The 22,990-nt window shown below is 36.2% G+C and overlaps 1 protein-coding gene across 6 annotated transcripts in view; it reads left to right on the forward strand.

Moving 5' to 3' along the window:
* The window catches only part of TRAPPC13 (trafficking protein particle complex 13), a 42,087-nt gene that overhangs the window by 16,972 nt on the left and 2,125 nt on the right, over positions 1–22,990 (forward strand). For 4 of the 6 annotated variants that reach the window (XM_025388631.1, XM_025388632.1, XM_025388636.1 and 1 more), the window contains exons 5-11: positions 5,087–5,214; positions 9,167–9,239; positions 10,837–10,881; positions 13,957–13,974; positions 16,658–16,791; positions 19,196–19,394; positions 20,862–20,962. In XM_025388631.1, coding sequence (XP_025244416.1) covers positions 5,087–5,214; positions 9,167–9,239; positions 10,837–10,881; positions 13,957–13,974; positions 16,658–16,791; positions 19,196–19,394; positions 20,862–20,962 — 698 coding nt within the window. The remainder of the gene's footprint in view (positions 1–5,086; positions 5,215–9,166; positions 9,240–10,836; positions 10,882–13,956; positions 13,975–16,657; positions 16,792–19,195; positions 19,395–20,861; positions 20,963–22,990) is intronic. The other 2 variants (XM_025388634.1, XM_025388633.1) reach the window with 1 other exon arrangement.

Here is a 22,990-nt window from a genome sequence, read left to right on the forward strand (position 1 = left end):
TTGGGAGGCTGAGGCAGGAGGATCACTTGAACTCATGAATTTGAGGCTGCAGTAAGCTATGATTATGCCACTGCATTCTAGCCTGGATAACAGGGCAATACCCTGTCTGAGAAAACAAAACAAAACAAAACAAATACAGAGAACTGTGGATCATTTAGATTACCTATTCTTTGAAGGATTTATAGAATTCCCTGCAAAATCATATGAGCTAGTTCTTTTCTTTTTTAAAATGGGGAAACTCCCTGATAACATTTTTTCTTTTTTTTTTCCCTATGGGTACTAGTATGTTTAAGCAGTTCACCTCTAAGGGTGTCAGTTTTGTTAAGCTGTTTTTTTCTAGGAAATAATCCATTTCATTTCATATAGATTTTCACATTTATCTGCATAGAGGTCTGTAAAGTAGGCTCTTAAAATTGTCTTCTGTTGGCTGGGTGCAGTGGCTCATGCCTGTAATCCCAGCACTTTGGGAGGCCGAGGCAGGTGGATCATCTGAGGTCAGGAGTTTGAGACCAGCCTGGCCAAAATGGTGAAACCTCATCTCTACTAAAAATACAAAAATTAGCGGGACGTGGTCACAGGCGCCTGTAATCCTAGCTTCTTGGGAGGCAGGAGAATCACTTGAACTCAGGAGGTGGAGATTGCGGTGAGCCGAGATCACACCACTGTACTCCAGCCTGGGCGACAGAGTGAGACTCCATCTAAAAAAAAACAAAAAAAAAATTTCTTCTGTTGCAATATTTTCCCCTGGTCATTTCTTAGGTTTGATTTTTTCTTGATTAAGTTAGCTAGCTCTTGGTTTGTGTATTTTAACTTCAAAAAAAAAAATCCAAGACTTAAAAAATTATTGTATCCAATATGTTTCCATTCTCTATTAATTTGTGCTTTTATTTCTTTTATTATGCTTCTGTTTATTTACTTTATTTTTCTACCATTTTTGAGCTAGGAATTTTATTATTTTATTTTGATTCTTTGATTTATATTGATAAAAGTTAATTTTCCTGTGATTCACTGCTTTTTATATCCTGAAGATTCAAATGCATAGCATTTTTATTCTCAATACTTTTGATTTTAAGAGGTGAGGTTTCACTCTGTTGCCCAGGCTGGTGCAATCATAGTTCACTGTAGCCTCTACCTCCAAGGCTCAAGCAATCCTCCCATCTTAGCCTCCTGAGTTGCTGTAACTGCAGTTGCATACCACCACACCTGGCTAATTATTTTTTATTTTTTAGAGACAGCATCTCACTCTGTTGCCCAATGTAGTGAGACCAAATTAAAAAATAAATTAAAAATTAAAAATTGATGGTGGAAGGAAGAGCTGATGCCTACTGTACAATGATAAAGAGGTAGTAACAGTGTTGAACATCCCAAACACCATTCTTACATTAAGACAAGATAATAAGTGTGAAAATACTTTGCAGAATTGCCCAAATTAAAAACCTTTTTTATATTTTTGTCATTACTTTTTAAAGAATTCTGTAATTTCATTTGTATTTCACCTTCTACCCAAGGGTTGTTTAATGCAAAAGGTTTTTAGGGGGAAAGGTTTATTTTTTTTTTCTATTTTAATTGTTGTTCGCAATTTATAGTTTTATTACATTCCAATCAGTGTTGTTCTTGTAATATTTCAGCTTATGGAACTTAACTGATGATGTCTTATGACCCCATATTGATTTTTTATGAATTTTCTATGTGTACTTGAGAAGAATGTGTATGCTTTAGATATTCATAAGAGCTGTTTTATCATTTGTGTTATTTAGGGCTAGATTCTATATCTTTATTTATTGTCAACTTCATCTGTCTTATACTAAGAGTGCATGTTTGTCTCTTATTACTAGTGTATTTCTATTTACATCTTCTAAAATCTCATATATTTTGCTTTATAAAGGCTATGCTGTTTCGGCCGGGCGCGGTGGCTCACGCCTGTAATCCCAGCACTTTTGGAGGCCGAGGTGGGTGGATCACAAGGTCAGGAGATCTAGACCATCCTGGCTAACACGGTGAAACCCCACCTCTACTAAAAATACAAAAATTAGCTGGGCATGGTAGCGGGCACCTGTAGTCCCAGCTACTCGGGAGGCTGAGGCAGGAGAAAGATGTGAACCTGGGAGGCAGAGCTTGCAGTGAGCTGACATCACCCTACTGCACTCCAGCCTGGGTGACAAAGCAAGATTCCATCTCAAAAAACAAAACAAAAAAGACTATGCTGTTTCGTGCATATTTATAATTATTGTTAGTCATTGTGAATTGTGGCTTTTAATATTAAAAATATTCAAGTAGATTGCTCAGGAAGATTTTGTGGGTACAATATTCTCTGAGCCCTTGTTCAAAGGTGTTTTTCAATATTTGAAGTTCAGTTTGGCTAGATTTAAAATCTTTTCTTTACATTTTTATTTCCTTATGTTTTTTGAAAATGCTACTCCTTTATTGCTCAGCTGTGTATGTTGTTTTTAAGAGGATTGAAGCCAGTCTAATTCTCTTCCCTTGTAAGTTATTTCATGATTTTTCCTGGAGGTCCTGGTGATTTTTTTTCTGTATGTTTCAAAATTGGTCTTTGGGTGTGATTTCCCTGATTCCAAGTAGACCCTTTCAATGTGGGTCTGCAACCTCCACCTCCTGTGTTCAAGTGATTCTCCTGCCTCAGCCTCGCAAGTAGCTGGGATTACAGGAACATGCCACCATGTCTGGCCAATTATACCAAACTCTTGGTGTCCTCTGAAGACATCTGGAGCTTTCACACTGGTGGTATTTTGCTAGCTCTGTTCAACTTACTTAGAGTTCCCCCTAACCTCTTTCCTCTGCCTTTTCAAATCCTACTTATCAAAAGCCGCAGTTATGATTAAAATGACACATAAGACACATAGGAAAACATATTTAACAGAAAGCCAATGGATTCAATTATTTCTTTTTTTTTCTAATTTCAAAAATGTTTAAGAATTTATATCTGGGTGCAGTGGCTCACGCCTGTATTCCCAGCACTTTGGGAGCCCGAGGCAGCAGATCACTTGAGACCAGAAGTTTGAGACCAGCCTAGCCAAGATGGTGAAACCCCGTCTCTGCTAAAAATACAAAATTTAGCCAGCCTTAGTGACACTTGCCTGTAATCCCAGCTACTGGGGAGGCTGAGGCAGGAGAATCACTTGAACCTGGGAGGTAGAGGTTGCAGTGAACCAAGATAGTGCCACTGCACTCCAACCTGGGTGACAGAGCGAGACTCCGTCTCAAAAAAAAAAAAAATGTTTAAGAATTTTTAGGTCTGGGAGCGGTGGCTTATGCCTGTAATCTCAGCACTTTGGGAGGCTGAGGCAGGCAGATCACCTAAGGCCAGGAGTTCCAGACCAGCCTGGCCAACATGGTGAAACTCCGTCTCTATTAAAAATCAGCTAGACATGATGATGGGTGCCTGTAATCCCAGCTACTTGGGAGGCTGAGGCAGGAGAATTGCTTGAACCTGGGAGGCTGAGGTTGCAGTCAGCTGAGATCATGCCATTGCACTCCAGCCTGGGCAAGAAGAGTGAAACTCTTTTTAAAAAAAAAAAAAAAGAATTTTGAATCTTAGCTTTGTTACTTATGATTTGTAAAACCTTGGGAAAGTTGTTACTTTTCTGTGCCTTGGTTTCATTGTCTATGAAATGGGGATAATACTAATACCTCCTTCAGGATATGGGGATTAAATGAGTAATATGCTTAGAACAGGGCCTTGCACATAATAGGTACCAAATAAATGTGAGCTACTATTGTTTTATAACTGAGTATAACAAAATACACAGCACTAATAAATAGCACATTTCAAAGTGACTAACATAAGATTGTTGGGTTAGAATTAACTGCAAAACTGTTTTTTAAAAGAAACAAAAACTTAAAAGAATCCTAGCTCTCATGTAAAAACCTCCACTAATTCCCATGACCTAATGTGATCTTTGCTTTCCCTCAATTTTTTTTGCCTTGGAAGTTTTATCATAAATTCATCCATTCATTATTCAACAAATATTGATTAATTGCCTACTATGTGCCAGGCACCGTGCTATAGTGGTGAGCAAGAGAAGATGAGGTTCCTGCCTCCATAGACTTTTCTGGTAGGGGAGACAGAAAGAAACATGTAAACAAAGTCATAAATAAGGTAATTATAGATTGTGATAAATGTTACAAAGGAAGCAAAAGTTGAATGTGATAGAAAGTAATTGAGATAAGGGAGGGAGGGTAGTTTTAAGACAGAGTGATAAATGTTCAAAAGGAGAAAAAAGAAATATAATGGAGCATCATCGGGTGGACGGAAAGTGCTACTTTAGACGAGGTAGTGCTTTCTTAGTTGGTGACTTTTTATGTCATTTTCTAGTTATCTTATAAACTAATTGGTCTCTGACATATAATTTTGTTTTGGACAATTACTTATCTTTTAGTGTTATATACTAGCACATACATGCATATGTATTTGTTTTAGTGAAGTCCATCTGAATATATATTTAAAAGCCATGTGTTCATACTGGTGCCTCAGATTCCAGTCCACCACCAAAGACTCACTGTAGCTTCCCCCGCTTTCCTTATTTGTACCGTTTTTTTTTCTCTGAAGGTGAGAAACCTGTCTCTTGTAATCCACAATGTAGTATTTTGTTTTGTCCTAGTATACATATAAAATAGTGAAAAAACACATGTGTCGTAGCTATAGTACATTTATGTACCATTCTTTTTGTCTTTAGCCATAGATTACAGTTAAGATTTTGTTTTCCAAACTTACTTAGGTTAGTTCCACTTTTCCCCTTCCCTCTGCCATAGCGCAATTGTGGTCTTCATTTGTAATACAGTTAGGTTCATTTGTTACTGTTTGTATTCCATTTTGGATTCTCCCTAATTCCTGCCTGATTTTATTTATTTATTTATTTATTTATTTATTGGTGCGGGAGTGTGCTATTGCCATGGTTCTAAGCATCAGAGCTATACAGAAAGGTTTACACAGAAAAGTGTTGCTCCCCTTTTCATCCTTCTTTCCTTATTCTTATTCCCCTATTCTTTCCACTCATAGCCATGCACACCCTGTAGGTAACCAGTCTCATTTGGATTCTTTTTTTTTTTTTTTTAACTTTCTTTCAAGGCTGATCTTCAGACAAGTTCTCAGCGTTTAAATCTTTCAGCCTCCAATGCTGCAGTGGCTGAACTTAAACCGGATTGTTGTATTGATGATGTCATACATCATGAAGTCAAGGAAATTGGAACACACATGTAAGGATTAGTTTTATTAGGTCTCAAAGGTTTTTACTTATATATGCCTTTATTTGAAATTTTTGCTTTCTTTTCATTCACCATGAAGCGTAGGAACCTACTTCAAAAGGAATTTTATGTTCTATGTTTACATGTTTACCAGAAATAAAGTTTAAACCAAATGTATGTTTTGTAGGGAAAAAATCCAATTTATCATCATTTATCTCGTTTTATTTTTTTTACATTTACAATCTCTAAAAAATGAAAAGCTGTGCAAAATGTTTAAAACCCAGATAGCACTCTAAAAGTATATTTATTGTGTTTTGAAATGCTAGTAACTGATGTTATAGTGTTTATTTTTAAATTCAGTTTTTCAGTTTTGTATTTAACCAGGTATATACACTCTACCCTGACAACTCAGAAATATAGGACCAAAATAAGGCACACTGTGAAAAAAAAATCAAATTCCATATTCCTGTCGTGTGTATGTATTTGAATGTAAATGCTCTATTTTTCTTTCAGTCTGAGGGGCAATATGAAAATTTTAGCCATCTGAAGTAATTTTAGACTTCTTCATCTCCTTTAGAAACCCTACATCCAATCAGTTCACAAAATCCTATTAATTCTCCTGAATATCTCTCATTTGTCTCTTCTTCATCTCTGCTTTACCACTTTTGCTCTTCTCTTTGTGCCCATGAAAGTATATAATATTAGCTATTATTTAATCAGTTAATTTTGGTGACAAGCTCTGTTGTAGGGACTTTTTCGTGTATATTCTTTGGGCTTTGGAGTCAGACTTCCTAGAATTCAAATTTCAACTTCATCATTTGTTATGTGATCTTGTATAAGTCACTTAATTCTTCTATGATCTCCCATTGTCCTTAGGAAATTCTGACTTTGCAAATGTTTTACAAAGCTCTCTGCAACCTAATTCTTACCAGCCACAGTAGTTCTTACCATCACCACCCATCCCTCCCTCTCCACCCTGCAGTCATATTGGACTTCTTTTATCTCCAGACTCCAGATTGAAATGCATTCTTCCCTTACAAAGGAATACTATGGCATTTTATGTAGTTTATTTCTACTTCTCTTTCATATCTCAGATTCAGCACTACTTCCTCAAGAAGTTTTCCTAACCTCCTAGACTGGATTAAATACCACTTTTTGTATCTTCTATAGCATCCACCATTTATCATTTTAAAAAATGTTTCATACTTATAATTACTTATTGAGTGCCTGCCTTTCCCATTAAAGTATGAGATCCATGATATCTGCTATAGTCCAAGGATCTAGCAGAGAACAGAAGTCAGTATTTATTGAAATGATAATAAATGTGTAAAATCTCCATTTTACAGAAAATGAGACTTGTACAATTAAGCAGCTAGTTTAGAAGACATAAAACTCAAATCCAAACCTAGTTTTAGATCCTCTACCTTGCTATGCTATTCTTACTGTGAGCACTTTGAAGGCAGGTATTGTGCTTCGATCAGTCCTCTTCCTAGCCCCTGCCTTACTTAGTCAGCACCAGGCAGCACACGTATAAAGAAGAAATTAAATTACCTGCTAATGTTACCACCCCATATAACCAACCACTATTAAAATATTATTATATTTCTTTCTAGTCTTTTTGCATACATATGTAAAATAACTATGTATAAATAATTTAATATTTTATAAAATTTTGGCCATATTGTTCATAGTTTTATTTTTTAAAATACACTATTAACATTTTCACATGTATCAGACAGTATTTTTTGAAAACACAGTTTTTGGGCCGGATGTGGTGGCTCACGCCTATAATCTCCAATAATTTGGGAAGCTAAGGTGGGCAGATCGCTTGAGCTCAGAAGCTCAAGACCAGCCTGGAAAACATGGTGAAATCCCATCTTTACAAAAAATACAAAAATTAGCCGGACGTGGTGGAGCATGCCTGTAGTCTCAGGTAGTTGGGAGACTGAGGTGGGAGGATCGCTTGAGCCCAGGAGATCAAGGCTGCAGTGATCCATGATCACGCCACTGCTCTCCAGCCTGGGTGATGGTGGGACCCTGCCTCAAAAAAAAAAAAAAAAAAAAAAATTTTTTTTTTACATGACTCCATCTAACACAATTGTACAGTGTTTTCTGTTTAATGTTGGATATTTATTTTCAGTTTTTCACTGTTAAAAGTAACACAGAGATGAACACCTTAATGTGTCCTCGTGGAATATTTGAAGTGGTTTTACTATGAGAACATATAAGCATTTTTAAGATTCTTTTACTAAAAGATTGTTTTCCAAATTTCTTCCAACCACTAGCAGTGTAGAAAGACAGTTTCTCTAAACCCTCACCAATTCTGAGATCACTTATAAAGAATTTTTGCCAAATCTTGATAAACAGAAAAATATTACCTCATTATTTTAATGTGTTTCTCTGAATACTTGTGAGGCTGAACATTTTCACATTTTTGTTGGCCAGTTATGGTACTGTGATTTAACTGTGCTTTCCTTTTCTCAAGTTTTCAGTGATATATTGGTGTTTTGCTTATTAACTTATGGGAACCCTTTGTCATATTAAGTATTAAAATGTAACCACTTTCTTGTATTGTTACAAGTATTTTATGCTAGTTTGTTTCTGCTTTGTAATTGTTTTAGTGTTTTTGATTCAACTTAAAATTTTTCACGGCCGGGGCGGTGGCTCAAGCCTCTAATCCCAGCACTTTGGGAGGCCGAGACGGGCGGATCACGAGGTCAGGAGAATCGAGACCATCCTGGCTAACACGATGAAACCCCGTCTCTACTAAAAAATACAAAAAAACTAGCCGGGCGAGGTGGCGGGTGCCTGTAGTCCCAGCTACTCGGGAGGCTGAGGCAGGAGAATGGCGTAAACCCAGGAGGCGGAGCTTGCAGTGAGCTGAGATTGGACCACTGCACTCCTGCCTGGGCGACAGAGCGAGACTCCGTATCAAAAAAAAAAAAAAAATTTTTTTTACATAACAGTATTTCCCATTGCATTTATGTTAAGAAATCTATCTGGAATTTTTTTTTTTTTATTTTTTTTTTTGATGGGATCTCTCTCTGTCACCCAGGCTGGAGTGTAGTGGTGTGATCTCAGCTCACTGCAAGCTCTGCCTCCCGGGTTCACGCCATTCTCCTGCCTCAGCCTCCCGAGTAGCTGGGACTACAGGCGCCCGCCACCATGCCCAGCTAATGTTTTGTATTTTTTTAGTAGAGACGGGGTTTCACCGTGTTAGCCAGGATGGTCTTGGTGTCCTGACCTTGCGATCCACCTGCCTCAGCCTCCCAAAGTGCTGGAATTACAGTCGTGAGCCACTGCACCCCGCCTTTTTTTTTTTTTTTTTTTTTTTTTGAGGTGGAGTTTTGCTCTTCTTGCCCAGGCTGGAGTGCAGTGGTGCAATCCGAGCTCGCCACAACCTCCACCTCCCGGGTTCAAGTGATTCTCCTGCGTCAGTCTCCCGAGTAGCTGGGATTACAGGCGCCCGCCACCATGCCCGGCTAATTTTTGTAATTTTAGTAGAGATGGGGTTTCACCATGTTTGCCAGGCTGGTCTCGAACTCCTGACCTCAAGTGACTCGCCCGCCTTGGCCTCCCAAACTGCTAGGATTACAGGCATGAACCACCATGCCCAGCTGGAAATTTTTTAATCCATATTTTTTTTCTAGTTTATATGAACTTGTTTTATATACTCAAATATTTGATTGTTCTGAGAATTATTTTGGAATATATTTCACCTTTCAGGTAAAGTCAAGAAGTTTCTGATTTTGTGCTCCAAAAATGTTATATCTCATTTTACTAATCAGAGCTTTCTTGTTCGTGTAATTATGTCTGTATCTATTCTGACATTTTCCCCTGCTCTAATCTCACACATCCACACCATAGATGTGTTTCCCTAATTTCTTAGTAGAATTCAGGTGTGTTTGATTTACTATTAAAATTAAAAATGATTCAGAATCATTAAGACATCTTTCTGTTTCAGCTTGGTGTGTGCTGTGAGTTACACAACTCAGGCTGGAGAAAAAATGTATTTTAGAAAATTCTTCAAATTTCAGGTATTGAATATGACAATGGTAAATAGTTTTTATATGCCTTTTTCTTCCTGGTAGTGTACAGTTATTCCTGATTATCTGCAGGGAAAACAAGATCCAAATAAAGCAAATAGCTCAATATTTTTGAATTTGTCATATGACTAGCAGTCTAAACTGAGACTAAATTAACGTAAATAAAAGCAGAGGAATTATCATTGCCAATATGTTTTTGTAATGAAACTTGAAGATGTTTATTCAAAATAAAAGAAAAAAATAGCTGAGTCTGGCACAGTGGCTCACACCTATAATCCCAGTGCTTTGGGAAGCAAAGTGGGGAAGATCACATGAGGCCAGTTCAAGATAGCCCAGACAGCATGACCTAGGACTACAGGTAACACAAGCCTGTAATCCTAGCTACTTGGGAGGCTGAGGTGGAATGATCGCTTGACCCAGGTTTCAAGTCTTCAGTGAGTTGTGATCATGCCATTGCACTCCAGCTTGGTCAACAGAGCAAGACTCTGTCTCTAAAAAGTAAATAACTTGTTTTTATGGCCTGACAAAACACACAATGTAGACAAGGGATAAAATGAGTGTAAAGTCCAGATAAAATGAGGGTAAATAATATCAAATTTCTAAAGAAATTTAAAGGAGAGACAATTGACTTGGAGTGAGTAGACTGAGCTTCCTTCAAGGACTCCAGGAATCACGGGAACTTTGAGTTTTGTATTAATACACAGTTTTCAGCGTCCATCAAAAATAGTTAAAAACCACTGGCTTAACACATTGATGTAGGAGGGTGAGGAAATGTGAATACCACATATGTCTATTATAAATATAGATCTTAATATGATGCTGTATATGATTTTTTTTTTCATTCCTCTGTAAGTGGAAGAAAAAATACTGTTCACAGGGAAAAAAAAATCTGCCATTCTTTTGCAGAATCATTCATTTGCATGCTTTTTGAAAGAAAATAGAAAGTGATTCAATCTTTTTTTTTTTTTGAGACGGAATTTTGTTCTCGTTGCCCAGGCTGGAGTGCAAATGATGCGATCTCAGCTCACTGCAACCTCCGCCTCCCTGGTGCAAGTGGTTCTCCTGCCACAGCCTCCTGAGTAGCTGGGATTACAGGCACCCGCCACCATACCCAGTTAACTTTTGGATTTTTAGTAGAGACGGGGTTTTGCCATGTTGGCCAGGCTTGTTTCGAACTCCTGACTTCAGGTGATCCGCCTGCCTTGGCCTCTGAAAGTGCTGGGATTACAAGAGTAGCCACTGTGCCCAGCTCAGTTGCTTTTTTTGCAAACAGTTTTTATGAATATACCTATAGAAAAATACATAAAATATATGTGTTTTGTTTAACAAAATATTATGGAGCAAAAACCCGTGTAATGTAACTATCACCCAGTAAAGAAATAACGGTAGCCTTTCAAAACATGCATTTAGGATTCTTTTTTTTTTTTTTTTCCTTTTTTTCTTTTGGAAGAATATTGCATACCTATTAGATAAGTCTTTTAACAATTAAAATTGGAAAATGACAAATTTACGCTATGTGATTTTAAAAAAATAAAAATAAATGGTCACATGATAACAATTTCCTGATTGATATGCTTTATTTAACCAGGTTCTCAAACCATTGGATGTGAAAACCAAATTTTACAATGCAGAGGTGAGTGTTGAGTGCTTAATGGGATTTCATATTAAACATTAAGATCTTATTTGACTAAAAATCTCTTATATACATTTCTAATACTGAAGCAAATTGCCAACGTGACTGTAAATTATTTGAAAAAATCATAAATTTCAGTTACAATTGAATAATTTTATTGTAGGTCTCATAATCTTTTTCAACTTACATGGAATCAATGTGTCTTGATTTTTATTCTCACTGTTAATTTTATAAGGCTTTCATCTCCTTTTGTTAAATGATTGCCCCCTCATTTCATTTAATGGTGGTTGTTACACTAGCAATCTGTTGAATATTTACATGTGGTTCTGGATATTACAAAAATTGAATTAGTAGATCTAACCCTGCAAAATAAGATTTAATATTCACATGGAAAAATATTGACAAGTGAAGCTTAGCACATTAAATTATTTCCAGGGTAGTCAGTTTGCCAGCCAGAATTAGGTTGCTGGGTTTGGTGTAATGGCTTTAAAAGCTCCTTGGGAAAAACAAGTTTGGCAAAAATAGAAGTAACTTTTATAATAGAAGATACTTTATCTTTTACCCTAAAAAAAAGATATAAAATAGAACTTGCCATAGGAGAAAGGATTTATTGCTTGGATTTCTTTTTTAAGATTTTGTTTTATCTTGGCTTCTAGAGCTGCAGAAAAATCAGATCTCTTGATAGCCCTCTTATCCCCCAAAATCATGTGTTTCATACCAGTGATAAACTCAAATATATCCAAATACAGTATTTTGAAATGAAGATTATATCTCTGCTACTCTAAAACCAGATAATGATCAGACATTTTCAATCACATGGCAAATTTGACATTTATTTTTACCATCCACAATCTGAATTTTTACTCAGTAAAATTTATACTCTAGGATTTCTAAGATGTCAAAGTAAGGAACCTAACCTGCAGCAAAGACCTATTAGGAGAAAAGAAAAAATGCATATAATAACAAAACTACCTAGAATGGAATATAGTGAGAATGATATGAAAAAATGTGTTACAAGAGCTCTCGGGAATGTGATCTTGGAATAGTTTAAAGAAGCTTTATGAAAGAGAAGAAAGGCTGGATTGGAGTCTGAAAGGAATGCATGTTGGAAACAGACAAGTGTCAAAGCAGTAAAGGCATTCAAGCAGGGTTACAAATAGACATGGAATATCAAGTACATAGGAAAGAGTATCCATATTTGATGAGAGGGAAAAGCATCATCAAAAAGATTACTAGATGTTTACAAAGTTGATGTTTCTTTTGTGGGGGATAGGTGAGTTGGAGTAATACATATTTATTCCCTCTTTTTTGTTATTAATGGCATACTGTTGATTAATTACAGTATAGCTAGTCAGCATGGTGAGATTTAAATAGTCTAATTTACCATTTTGCTGGAAAAGATTTCATTTATAGTATGAGGGGAAAATGTTAACTATTCTATTAGAAAATTAATTTAAAATAGGGCAATAGGTGGGTTTTTTTTCTGTAACTGTCTCCTAGGAGTCACATATTCAGCTATTCTAGGTTTTCTTCATTAAAAATTTGATAGTACACTAAGATACCTGTCAAATAGTTTTATAACGCTAATATTTAGAGTGATTTGTGAATAATTTTTAAAATTGCTAGTTTTTCTATAAACATTATAGAAGTGACATGCTGTCCATAAAGAAATAAAAATTCACAATTCCGCCACACCAATTGATTTTACATTAATACATACTCTTTTGCAGTCTTTATTCACTTATATATAATATTCTATTTTTATAATCACAACAATTTTGTTTACTTCCTTTGTCGGTTAACATTATATGTTGACATAATCTTTAAATCTTGCTAACAAACTTCAATCAAAATAATTTCAGTAATATTCTGAACTTTTGAAAATAGATCTCACTTTAAAAATCAGGAGTGAACAAATAACATTTTGGGTCTCTCTAAGATACTTAATATTACCTATTAGACAAACAAATACTGTTCAGCCACTAGCATGAGGCAGATTATGTTGACCCCAACCAGGAATTTCAGGTAGATTGTAGGGGTTAATAAACCACAGCAATATCAGTAGGTGATGCATATTGCTCTGTGCTGTAGTCCTTTTACAGTTAATATTATTGGCCCCACATCTGTCTCAAACATATATTTTTGATTCTGTTTCTAATAATGCTGTAATATGTGAATCACCTAAAGGAAAACAAGTTCATGAAAAACTGTCATAGTTTTCTAAGATAGAAAAGCCTTGCAGGAAGATTGGTGAGACTAGAAGCCAGGATTCAAACATTTGGTCACCTGCCAGGTATTGAAGAGAACTATAAACAACATCTTCCCAGTCCTCAAGGGACCTGCCTTGAGGAGACTGATATGACGTAACTATAATGTAAGCCCCTCCCACACATATAAGCCAAATCGTGAAGTAATGTATTCTGGGTACCTAGAGAGGTGAAAAATGATTTCCAGCTATGCATTTGATGGAGGCGACATTTGAGATTGCTCTTAATAAACAGTTGAAGAAATAATGTAAGGAAAAAAAGGCTAACTATGAAATCTGCTAAGAAGAAGAAAATAAATTCTTAATTTTTTGAAGTGGTTCAGCCCACATTCCCTGAAGTGATCAATGGAACTCTAATTGCCCAAGATATTCCTTAAAAAAAGGATTCCATTATTACATAAATTTAAGAGAAAGTATACGGTGTATATCTATTCTGAATGTGGAGGATAGTATATATTCATCCTAAATTATCTGTGAAGAATTAAAATGTTGGTAAAGAATTATAGAACTAGAAAGTCATGGGATATACCTCTTTGCTCCAAAATGTGCCCTTAACAGTTTGCTACTGTTTGAGTATTCAGCCATAGTGTTCTTCTCTATTCCATTGTCATTTAACCTTAGCAGTTTCACCTTTTTAGAAAAATGGTTTGTCATATTTATGTTGCTTCCTGTTTACTTTCTTATTCACTAATGCTGTCTTGTTTAGTAAATTTAAAAAATGCAGAAATGCATTTTATTTTAAAGTAATTCTTTTTTCTTTAACATTTAACTCTGATTTTTCTAATTATTCTTTTTTATTTTTCCATTAGAGTGACCTCAGTTCTGTGGTAATTTGATTTTTTATTATAAATTTTTATACTTTTCTTACTCACCACTTTTTGACTCTGCCTAATTAATCTCTCTTTACAAAACATAGTGGAAAAACAGTTAGTTGTGAATACCACCTATGTGACTTCAGAAAGATTATATATAATTTTATGTATTTTTTATTATATCAATTTCTTACTCTGTGGGGGAAAATTAGCTCAAAAGTTAAATTGTCATATTGAAACAATTTTCATTTTCAGTGTTTCTTCTTTAGATTTTTTTTTAAAGAAGTATGTTACCTTGTGTAAAATGGCCTTGTGATTTTCATCATCTTACTATAAAATACCCAATTGTCCTAGCCTTCAGTTCTTTGAGTAGACTGTATAATCGAAATTCATTTTCAGATGCACAGTGGTTTTAGTTTTAAGTGTGGGTCAGGTAATGATGGCCTCTTGACAAAATGAAACGGAAGAAAAGCAAATTTTCCCAACTTGGCTAAAATTTTATTTTCAAACTTATATTTACAATAAGCAGCATTTGCTTATATCACATTACATATGTAATAACATCAACTGCCTTAGCACTGAATTCTTAATTTTTAAAATATCAAATTGCTTAACACTATTCAAACTAACTTGATTTTCCATTATGCTGCTTGTTTTTCTTTCATTTTATCTAAGCTCTTCCTAAATTTACGCAGAAAATTGCAGTTTTTAAATTGAAATATGGGTCTGTGGTTATTTTTTTTAAAAGCAATGGATTGATGGGATATATGTACTTTTTTAGAACAAGTAACCAAAAAATGCCACTAAATGATACATTTTTTAAACTGATAAACATTTTATTTCTATTTTCATTTCAACACATGTCCCAAAGACTAAAGCATCTGTTTTATTTTAGATAATAGTACATTGTATTATAACTTAATCATTATATTTTTGCAAATGATTTTCATTTTCTTGGTGTTAGTGTTTAAAAAGCTCAGCCAGGCACGGTGGTTCATGCCTGTAATCTCAGCACTTTGGGAGGCCGAGGCGGGCGGATCACGAGGTCAGGAGTCCACGACCAGCCTGGCCAACATGGTGAAACGCCATCTCTATAAAAAATACAAAAATTAGCCAGGCGTGGTGGCACTTGCCTGTAATCCTAGTTACTTGAGAGGCTGAGGCAGAAGAATCACTTCAACTCGGGAGGCAGAGGCTGCAGTGAGCTGAGATCACACCACTGCACCCCAGCCTAGGTGACAGAGTGAGACTTTGTCTCAAAATAAATAAATAAAAATACAAAATTAGCAGGGCATGGTGGCACTGCCTGTAGTCCCAGCTACTGGGGAGGCTGAAGCAGGAGAATCGCTTGAACCTGGGAGGCAGAGGTTGCAGTGAGCTGAGATCTTGCCACTGCACTCCACTCTGGGCAACAGAGCAAGACTCTGTCTCGAAAATAAAATAAAAGCTCATAGGCCAGGCATGGTGGCTCACGCCTGTAATCCCAGCACTTTGGGAGGCCGAGGTGGGTGGATCACTTGAGGTCAGGAGTTCTAGACCAGCCTGGCCAGCATGGTGAAACCCTGTCTCTACTAAAAATACAAAAATTAGCTCAGTATGATATTGCGCACCTATAATCCCAGCTACTCCGGGAGGCTGAGGCAGGAGAATCCCTTGAACCCCGGAGGCGGAGGTTGCAGTGTACCAAGATCATGCCACCACGCTCCAGCCTGGGTGACAGAATGAGACTCTATGTCAAAAAAATAAAAAGCTCTTAAAGTGGCAAATTTTTCTGGTCATAGTTGATTTTATGTTACTTATGTGTAGTACACATATTACTATGAAAATTTTGAAAAAAATTCTTGAATATCCTTAGTGTATCATTTTTTATGTAGGTTTGTTTCAAAGATAAATCAAGTTAGTCTGTTATCCTTCAATTACATGAAGGAAAATAACCAAATAGCATAAAATAATGTTCAGCATAATTAGGGGAATTAATTTATCTAAAGTTAAGTATTTAAATTACCTACTGGCAAATGTTGCTGAATAGCATCAGCTTTAAAATTTGTCACTGAGGCTACAAAATACCTCTTGCCTGATTTAAAAGCTCTACGATGGTGAAGTATAATTCATATATCCTTTTTTTAGCCCTCAATATACACTTAAAATGAACTAAGCAATCACTAATGACCACTCGCAAATTGCTTTAATTTAAAAAATTAAATCCTTCAAGATTACAAAATAGATTATTCATAGTACTAGTGGTCATTACACTATCTAAATTGACATCAATATGACAAAGTTATATTGCTGTATTATAATGAAGACTTAATCATCTTAACGTAATACTGAAATTATAGGAGCATAGGTATATTCATCATACTAAAGCACATTGTAATATTTTAATGCCTAATGAAAATAATTAGGGTATTTGTAAATGAAATTCTAGTTAAGTATTTTTGGATGTTAAGACAAAACATAGTTATCCTCCATCCATTGTTTGACAAGGTATCAGTTGACTAACACTTGACTTTGCCCCTGTTAATTATGATAGGGTGAAGATTTCTTTTCTTGCATTAATTGTGGTAACTTTGATTTGCAGGCATGAACTAATCACATTTGTGGTTAATATTTTTTCTTCATATAGATAGATATTTTTGTTGAGATAAATATTTTAAATGCCATCACACTTTGGTGGATATTTTTTTCATATCCTCAGACTGATGAAGTATTTCTGGAAGCCCAGATTCAGAATATGACAACCTCACCTATGTTTATGGAGAAAGTTTCATTGGAGCCATCTATTATGTACAATGTAACAGAATTAAATTCAGTCACCCAAGCTGGAGAATGGTAAATATTAATTATGAAGTCTTTATCCTTGTTTTGAAAGATAGATGCTTTTCTAAACATCCATTCCTCTTGAGTGGGTTTTTTTTTTTAATCGACTCTTTTTTTAAAAGAATTTGAGGGCCGGGCGCGGTGGCTCAAGCCTGTAATCCCAGCACTTTGGGAGGCCGAGGCGGGTGGATCACGAGGTCAGGAGATCGAGACTATCCTGGCTAACATGGTGAAACCCCGTCTCTACTAAAAATACAAAAAATTAGCCGGGCACGGTGGCGGGCGCCTGTAGTCCCAGCTACTTGGGAGGCTGAGGCGGGAGAATGGCGTGAACCCGGGAGGCGGAGCTTGCAGTGAGCCGAGATCACNGAAAAATTCATCAGAAAGAAGAGTTTCCACATACCCTCTTCCACCCCTCACAGTTTCTCTTGTTATTTACATCTTGTTTTTTATTTTATTTTTATTTTTTTTTATTTATTTATTTATTTTGAGACAGAGTCCAGCTCTGTGGCCCAGGCTGGAGTGCAGTGCTTGACCTAGGCTCACTGTAACCTCCACCACCCGGGTTCAAGCAATTCTGGTGCCTTAGCCTCCTAAGCAGCTGGGATTACAGGTGCATGCCACCACCCTTGGTTAATTTTTGTATTTTTAGTAGAGGTGGGGTTTCGCCATATTGGCCAGACTGGTCTTGAGCTCCTGACCTCAAGCGATCTGCCCGCCTTGTCCTCCCAAAGTGCTGGCCTTACAGGCGTGAGCCACTGTGCCGGGCCTACATCTTGTTTTAATGTGGTACATTTACTACAATTGATGAACCGATACTGACAGTTATTACTAATGTCTATAATTTAGAGTTCACACGTTTTGTTGTATGTTTTATTGTTTTTGGTTTTTGGTTTGTTTTAAGAGACAGGTCTCATTAATGTTGCCCAGGCTGAAGTCAAATTTCTGGACTCAAACGATCCAAGTATCTGGGACTATAGGCAAGCACTGTAGGTTTTGACAAATATATAACATGTATCCACCATTACTATATTATGCAAAATAGTTTCACTTTCCAAAAAATCTCCTGTGCTCCATCTTCATCCTTCCATTACATAAAAATAAAGATCCTAGCCCTTTACATTTCATGTTTTACTATTCAAAGCACTTGGTCTTTTAAGTCTCATAAAAATCCAGTGAGGTAATAGATATCATTGCTATCCTGCAAATGATAAAACGAAGGAATGTGAAGGAATGGTGGAGAAGTTAAAAAGAGTAAGGGTAAATGTGGGTTTAAAAAAGAAATACTCTCTCAACATCAAAAGAACATAGGAATAGATGATTTAATATTTTGTGAAAAGGAAATACATATGCCTTTCCATAGCTAATTTAAAAGAGGAAGAATAAATGTAGGGTTGACAATAATACAGATAAGAAAGTAATAGGCTGGGTGTGGTGGCTCATGCCTGTAATCCTAACTCTTTGGGAGGCTGAGGCCAGAGAATTGCTTGAAGCCAGGAATTCTAGACCAGCCTGGGCAACTTAGCATTTTTTTTATTTAGCTGGGCATGGTGGTACACTCCTGCATTCCTAGCTCCTTAGGAGAGTGAGGCAGGAAAATCGCTTGAGTCCACAAGTTCAAGGCTGCAGTGAGCCATGATCGCACCACTGTACTCCAGCCTGGTGACAGAGAGAGACCCTGTATTTTAAACAAAAAAAAAAAAAGAAGAAGAAGAAGAAGGTAATAGCTTCGGAAAGCATCTGAATTTCTTAATTAGGAATGAAAAGTTTGCTTTTATATTATTAGGTTGGTTACACACAGAAAAGTTCATAGCCTCCTTTATCCTCACTGAGGAAACCAATTTTTCATTCTTTTCTAGATCTTTTAGTTCATTTTGAAAATTACTTTAGAATGGCATGTCTCTTATTATTCTAAACTATTATCTTTGATAATTTTAGAGAAAAGAGACAGGATACTTAAGGTTCTGGTTTCTGTTGCACTTTTCAGTTAATTGATACATGTTCAATTTTATAAGTAATATATTACATTCTATTATAAAGAACCTCCTTGAGCCCAGAAGTTAGAAGTTACAGTGAGCTATGATCGTAACCACTGTACTCCAGCCTGGGTGACAGAGCAAGACCCTGTCTCTTAAAATTATTTAAAAAAAAAAAAAAAAAAAAAGGACCTCCCCTTTCAGGGTCCAATTACTATAAAGAACCTCAAGATTTTCGATATCAACTGAAAAAAATGAAGGAAAAATAAATCATTTCAGTATACATTCTTTTTATTTGTGTTGAAATCATTAACATGTTCTGTTGTTGATCTTTGGAGGGTACATCATCCAGTTCCTATCCTAAGGAACAATCACAGCCATGGTTTTTCTTTTAAAAGATGCTAGAGAATTTTCTCCATCTCTGTCTCCACCCCTCTCAGTGTGTCTACATTTGGGTCAAGAGCATATTTGCAACCAATGGATACACGCCAGTACTTATACTGCCTAAAGCCAAAGAAGGAATTCGCAGAAAAAGCAGGCATCATTAAGGGAGTAACAGTGATTGGAAAATTGGATATAGTATGGAAAACAAATCTAGGTGAAAGGGGAAGGTTACAGACCAGCCAACTTCAAAGAATGGTGAGTTTGGAAAAAACTTCACTGGGGTTTTGGTGTGTGAGAGACAGGCAGTTAAAACAACTTAATTTTTTCTATGTCTAGCAGTAAAAAAATTGGAGCACTATAAAAGGCATTAATACTACTATAGAAGAAAAGATTAATAGTTTCACTGATAGATAGGTAGAAAACTGATGTTGCCGTGAATGAAAAATGGTCAAATGTTAAATTTATCCTTCATACATGTGTTCTTTATCAAACAGAAATTAAAATAACTGTTTATCAAGTGTCCCTCCTTTGGTAACACAGGCCCACTCTTCTGACTTCCAAACACATTAAGGTTTTCTATTTTGCAATGTCCTGAAACTCTTGGACTTACTTCATTTACCTACTCAGTTCATACCTTTTTTTTTTTTTTTTTTTTTTTTTTTTGAGACGGAGTCTCGCTCTGTAGCCCAGGCTGGAGTGCAGTGGCCGGATCTCTGCTCACTGCAAGCTCCGCCTCCCGGGTTCACGCCATTCTCCGGCCTCAGCCTCCCGAGTAGCTGGGACTACAGGCGCCCGCCATCTCGCCCGGCTATTTTTTGTATTTCTTAGTAGAGACGGGGTTTCACTGTGTTCGCCAGGATGGTCTCGATCTCCTGACCTCGTGATCCGCCCATCTCGGCCTCCCAAAGTGCTGGGATTACAGGCTTGAGCCACCGCGCCCGGCTTATACCATTTTTAAGATGTTAAAAAAGGTGAGTTCTACTAAAGTTATCTTAGAAGCATTGGTTGCATATTTTACCTAATTTCTTCTCTGAGAGTAGGGATAGCTATCAGGCTTCTTTTTCTTATGCTTATAAGAATATATAACAGGATTCTCCTCCCTTTATGCTGAATATTACCTGTTTTGATATATTCCAAATTTTACTTTTCTTTTCACTGAGGCAGTAATTTTAAAAAATGATGATGATGATGATGATGATGATGATGATGATCCCTGGGCCCACTTAAATATAGCCATTAGTTATTTTTCTACTACGGCCTGTTCCAAGCCTTCCTGTTGTTATAGTCTATCCTCCTCTGTGCATCTTGTAAAAAGTCATGATTTTCTTCCTGGCTCCTTTCAACATCATCCCACTCTTTCTTTAGACAATAACTGCCTATTTAGAGTTACAGACATAGAAGCTACAGCATCTGGAAAGTGTCCCTTCAAGTCCCTGAAATTTCTTTACTGACTGCTTACCTGTGAGATTCATCTTTACTCTACTGAACATGGAATAATTATTTATATAACAAAAACAGTCCAGGTCTGCCGTGCTATTCCACAGGCAGTAGCTGCCAAAGATCTTAAAATGAAGGATGAATAAAGTGAATCAGAAGTATTTTCTTAGAACATCAGCTTGGAAACCCAACAGCTGTTGAGTAAATGTGCTGCTGTGGTGCCTTCATTAAAATGGAAAGGTTTTGTGATAGATAATACATTAACTGTGTTGCTTGTTTTCTTAGGCTCCAGGTTATGGAGACGTTAGGTTGTCTTTGGAGGCAATACCAGATACCGTAAACCTTGAAGAACCTTTTCATATTACCTGTAAAATAACAAACTGCAGGTAATGCCACTGTTTGTGGATGAATGTCCTTTCTACCTCACCTACCTAGAAGAGAATTTTAAAATCTTTTTGTTACTGTCTCCTTTTTAAGTTTTCCTCAACATATAGCCTTCTCTGATGTTGATATTGAGTACTGTAAAATTCTTCATCTGGTAGCAGTATAATTACATATTTTTAAGGGCCTATTTTATTATGCATCTTCTGTATTTTGTTTCGTTCATGTGTCACACGCTATGAGGTAGGTATTCATTGTTTATACTTCCTTCACCAAAACATGAACTAATAGGTTCTTATGTATTAATATATTATGAATTGAAGTAGTAAGATTTTTTGAGGCATACTTGTCCTTGAGCTGTATCTTGAGTATTAAGAAACCAAACATTGCTTATGGATTTAATGTAAGGGGAAATCATTGATTCGAAAACAGGGTTTTGACAGTGAAGAGAGAGCATAATCTGAACTGTCAGGAAGCAAAGAGCACAGGGCTTTGAAACCAGAAAAAAAATAGAATTAAGTTCCAGTCCTATGCCCTCTGCTCCTACTTGTATTACCACTTGGTTTGTATTATTATTTGGGGTATTTTGATATTATTGCAGTGATGAATCTCAGCCCTTTTAGTGTGCATGTATAATCCTTTTAATTCCATATTTATTCTGACTTTTTTGTATTAGAAAGATAGGAAATATTTATCCTTCAAAATTACAGAAATACCCACTTCCTCTATGAAGCTACCTAGACTTTCTAAAGCACAGGTATTCATGCCTTCTCTATCATAGAAAATATTTACTTAGTTTTTTTAGTGACACTCATATATTGTGTATTTAGTGACACTCATATATTGCTATAAGTATTAGTCTCTTTCTCACTCGATTGTGAATTATTCAAGAGAAAGGACATGGCCCTTAGTGTCTGCCACATCGTGAGCTCAGTAAACAACAATACAGGGCAAAGACCCTGTGCTTGTAGGGTGTTACAGGGTGTTGGGGAATTTTTCTTTTTTTTTTTAAGTTTTTTCAGCAATCAGTTTATTGACCAGCTCACAAGTGTTATTTTTTTCAAAAGTTAACTTCTTTTGGTGTTCACTTTAACTTTTGGTGATTGAAATAAGTTTTCTAAAAAGCACATGTCTCTTATATCTTTAATTTCCTCTCCATATAAATGTCATTCCCTGCCCCTACACACCAGAGAGATGCACAGACACATGCACACAACATATATAACTCTTACTGAATTTTTGTGAAATTAACAATATTCACGTAGTACATCTACCCTGGTCTCTGGCACATAGTAGCCATCTCAAATATTTGTTAGGGAGATACAGACATATACAAGTTAATATTATAATGTCAATATGTCTAAAAAAAATAAAATTTAAATAAGGAATTTAAAATTTGGAGCCAAGTATAAGAATAAATAGCTGAAAGAGCCATAAGTAGCCATGAATGGTGGTAGGAGACTATTTTTCGTTATGAGTCTTTTGGTTATTTGAAAAAGAACAATATGCATACTTTCATTAAAAGTTGTTTTAACTTATTTAAGCTGAACCGGTGATATCTGTTATAAGCAGAAGTAGTCTTTTCTTGGTAAATAATCCAGTTAGCAAACCTGAATAGTATTTACGTCTTATGAATCCTGCCAGTTGTTTCCCAAGTTATGGTAAAGTAACATAGATTAAATATCAAAAGGACAAGACCAGAATCAGTTGTTTTCTTCTTTTCCTGTAGAGTTCCTAACAGAAATAGAATATATGGCAACAAGATTAGTCACAAATGTGTGGAAGTCTCTCAGAAAAATGGCAGCACCAGATCAGCACCTGGAGGCCAGTGTTGAGTAATAGAACCAGAAGGCCAACATCAGACAGGCAGACTAGTCTGAGGCCGTTTTAAGTGCTAGAAGATGTGACTTCATCTTCCTGATTCTATCTTAGGTGACATATAAATGTTGTAAGAGCTTTTCTCTTTCTGGTTTTTATTCTCCTCGATACGGAGAAAACAAGTTTACTGTCAATAGTAGAAATATCGCAGTACC

The sequence above is a fragment of the Theropithecus gelada genome, chromosome 6 (genome assembly GCF_003255815.1).
Source record: "Theropithecus gelada isolate Dixy chromosome 6, Tgel_1.0, whole genome shotgun sequence".
Classification (NCBI taxonomy): Eukaryota; Metazoa; Chordata; class Mammalia; order Primates; family Cercopithecidae; genus Theropithecus; species Theropithecus gelada.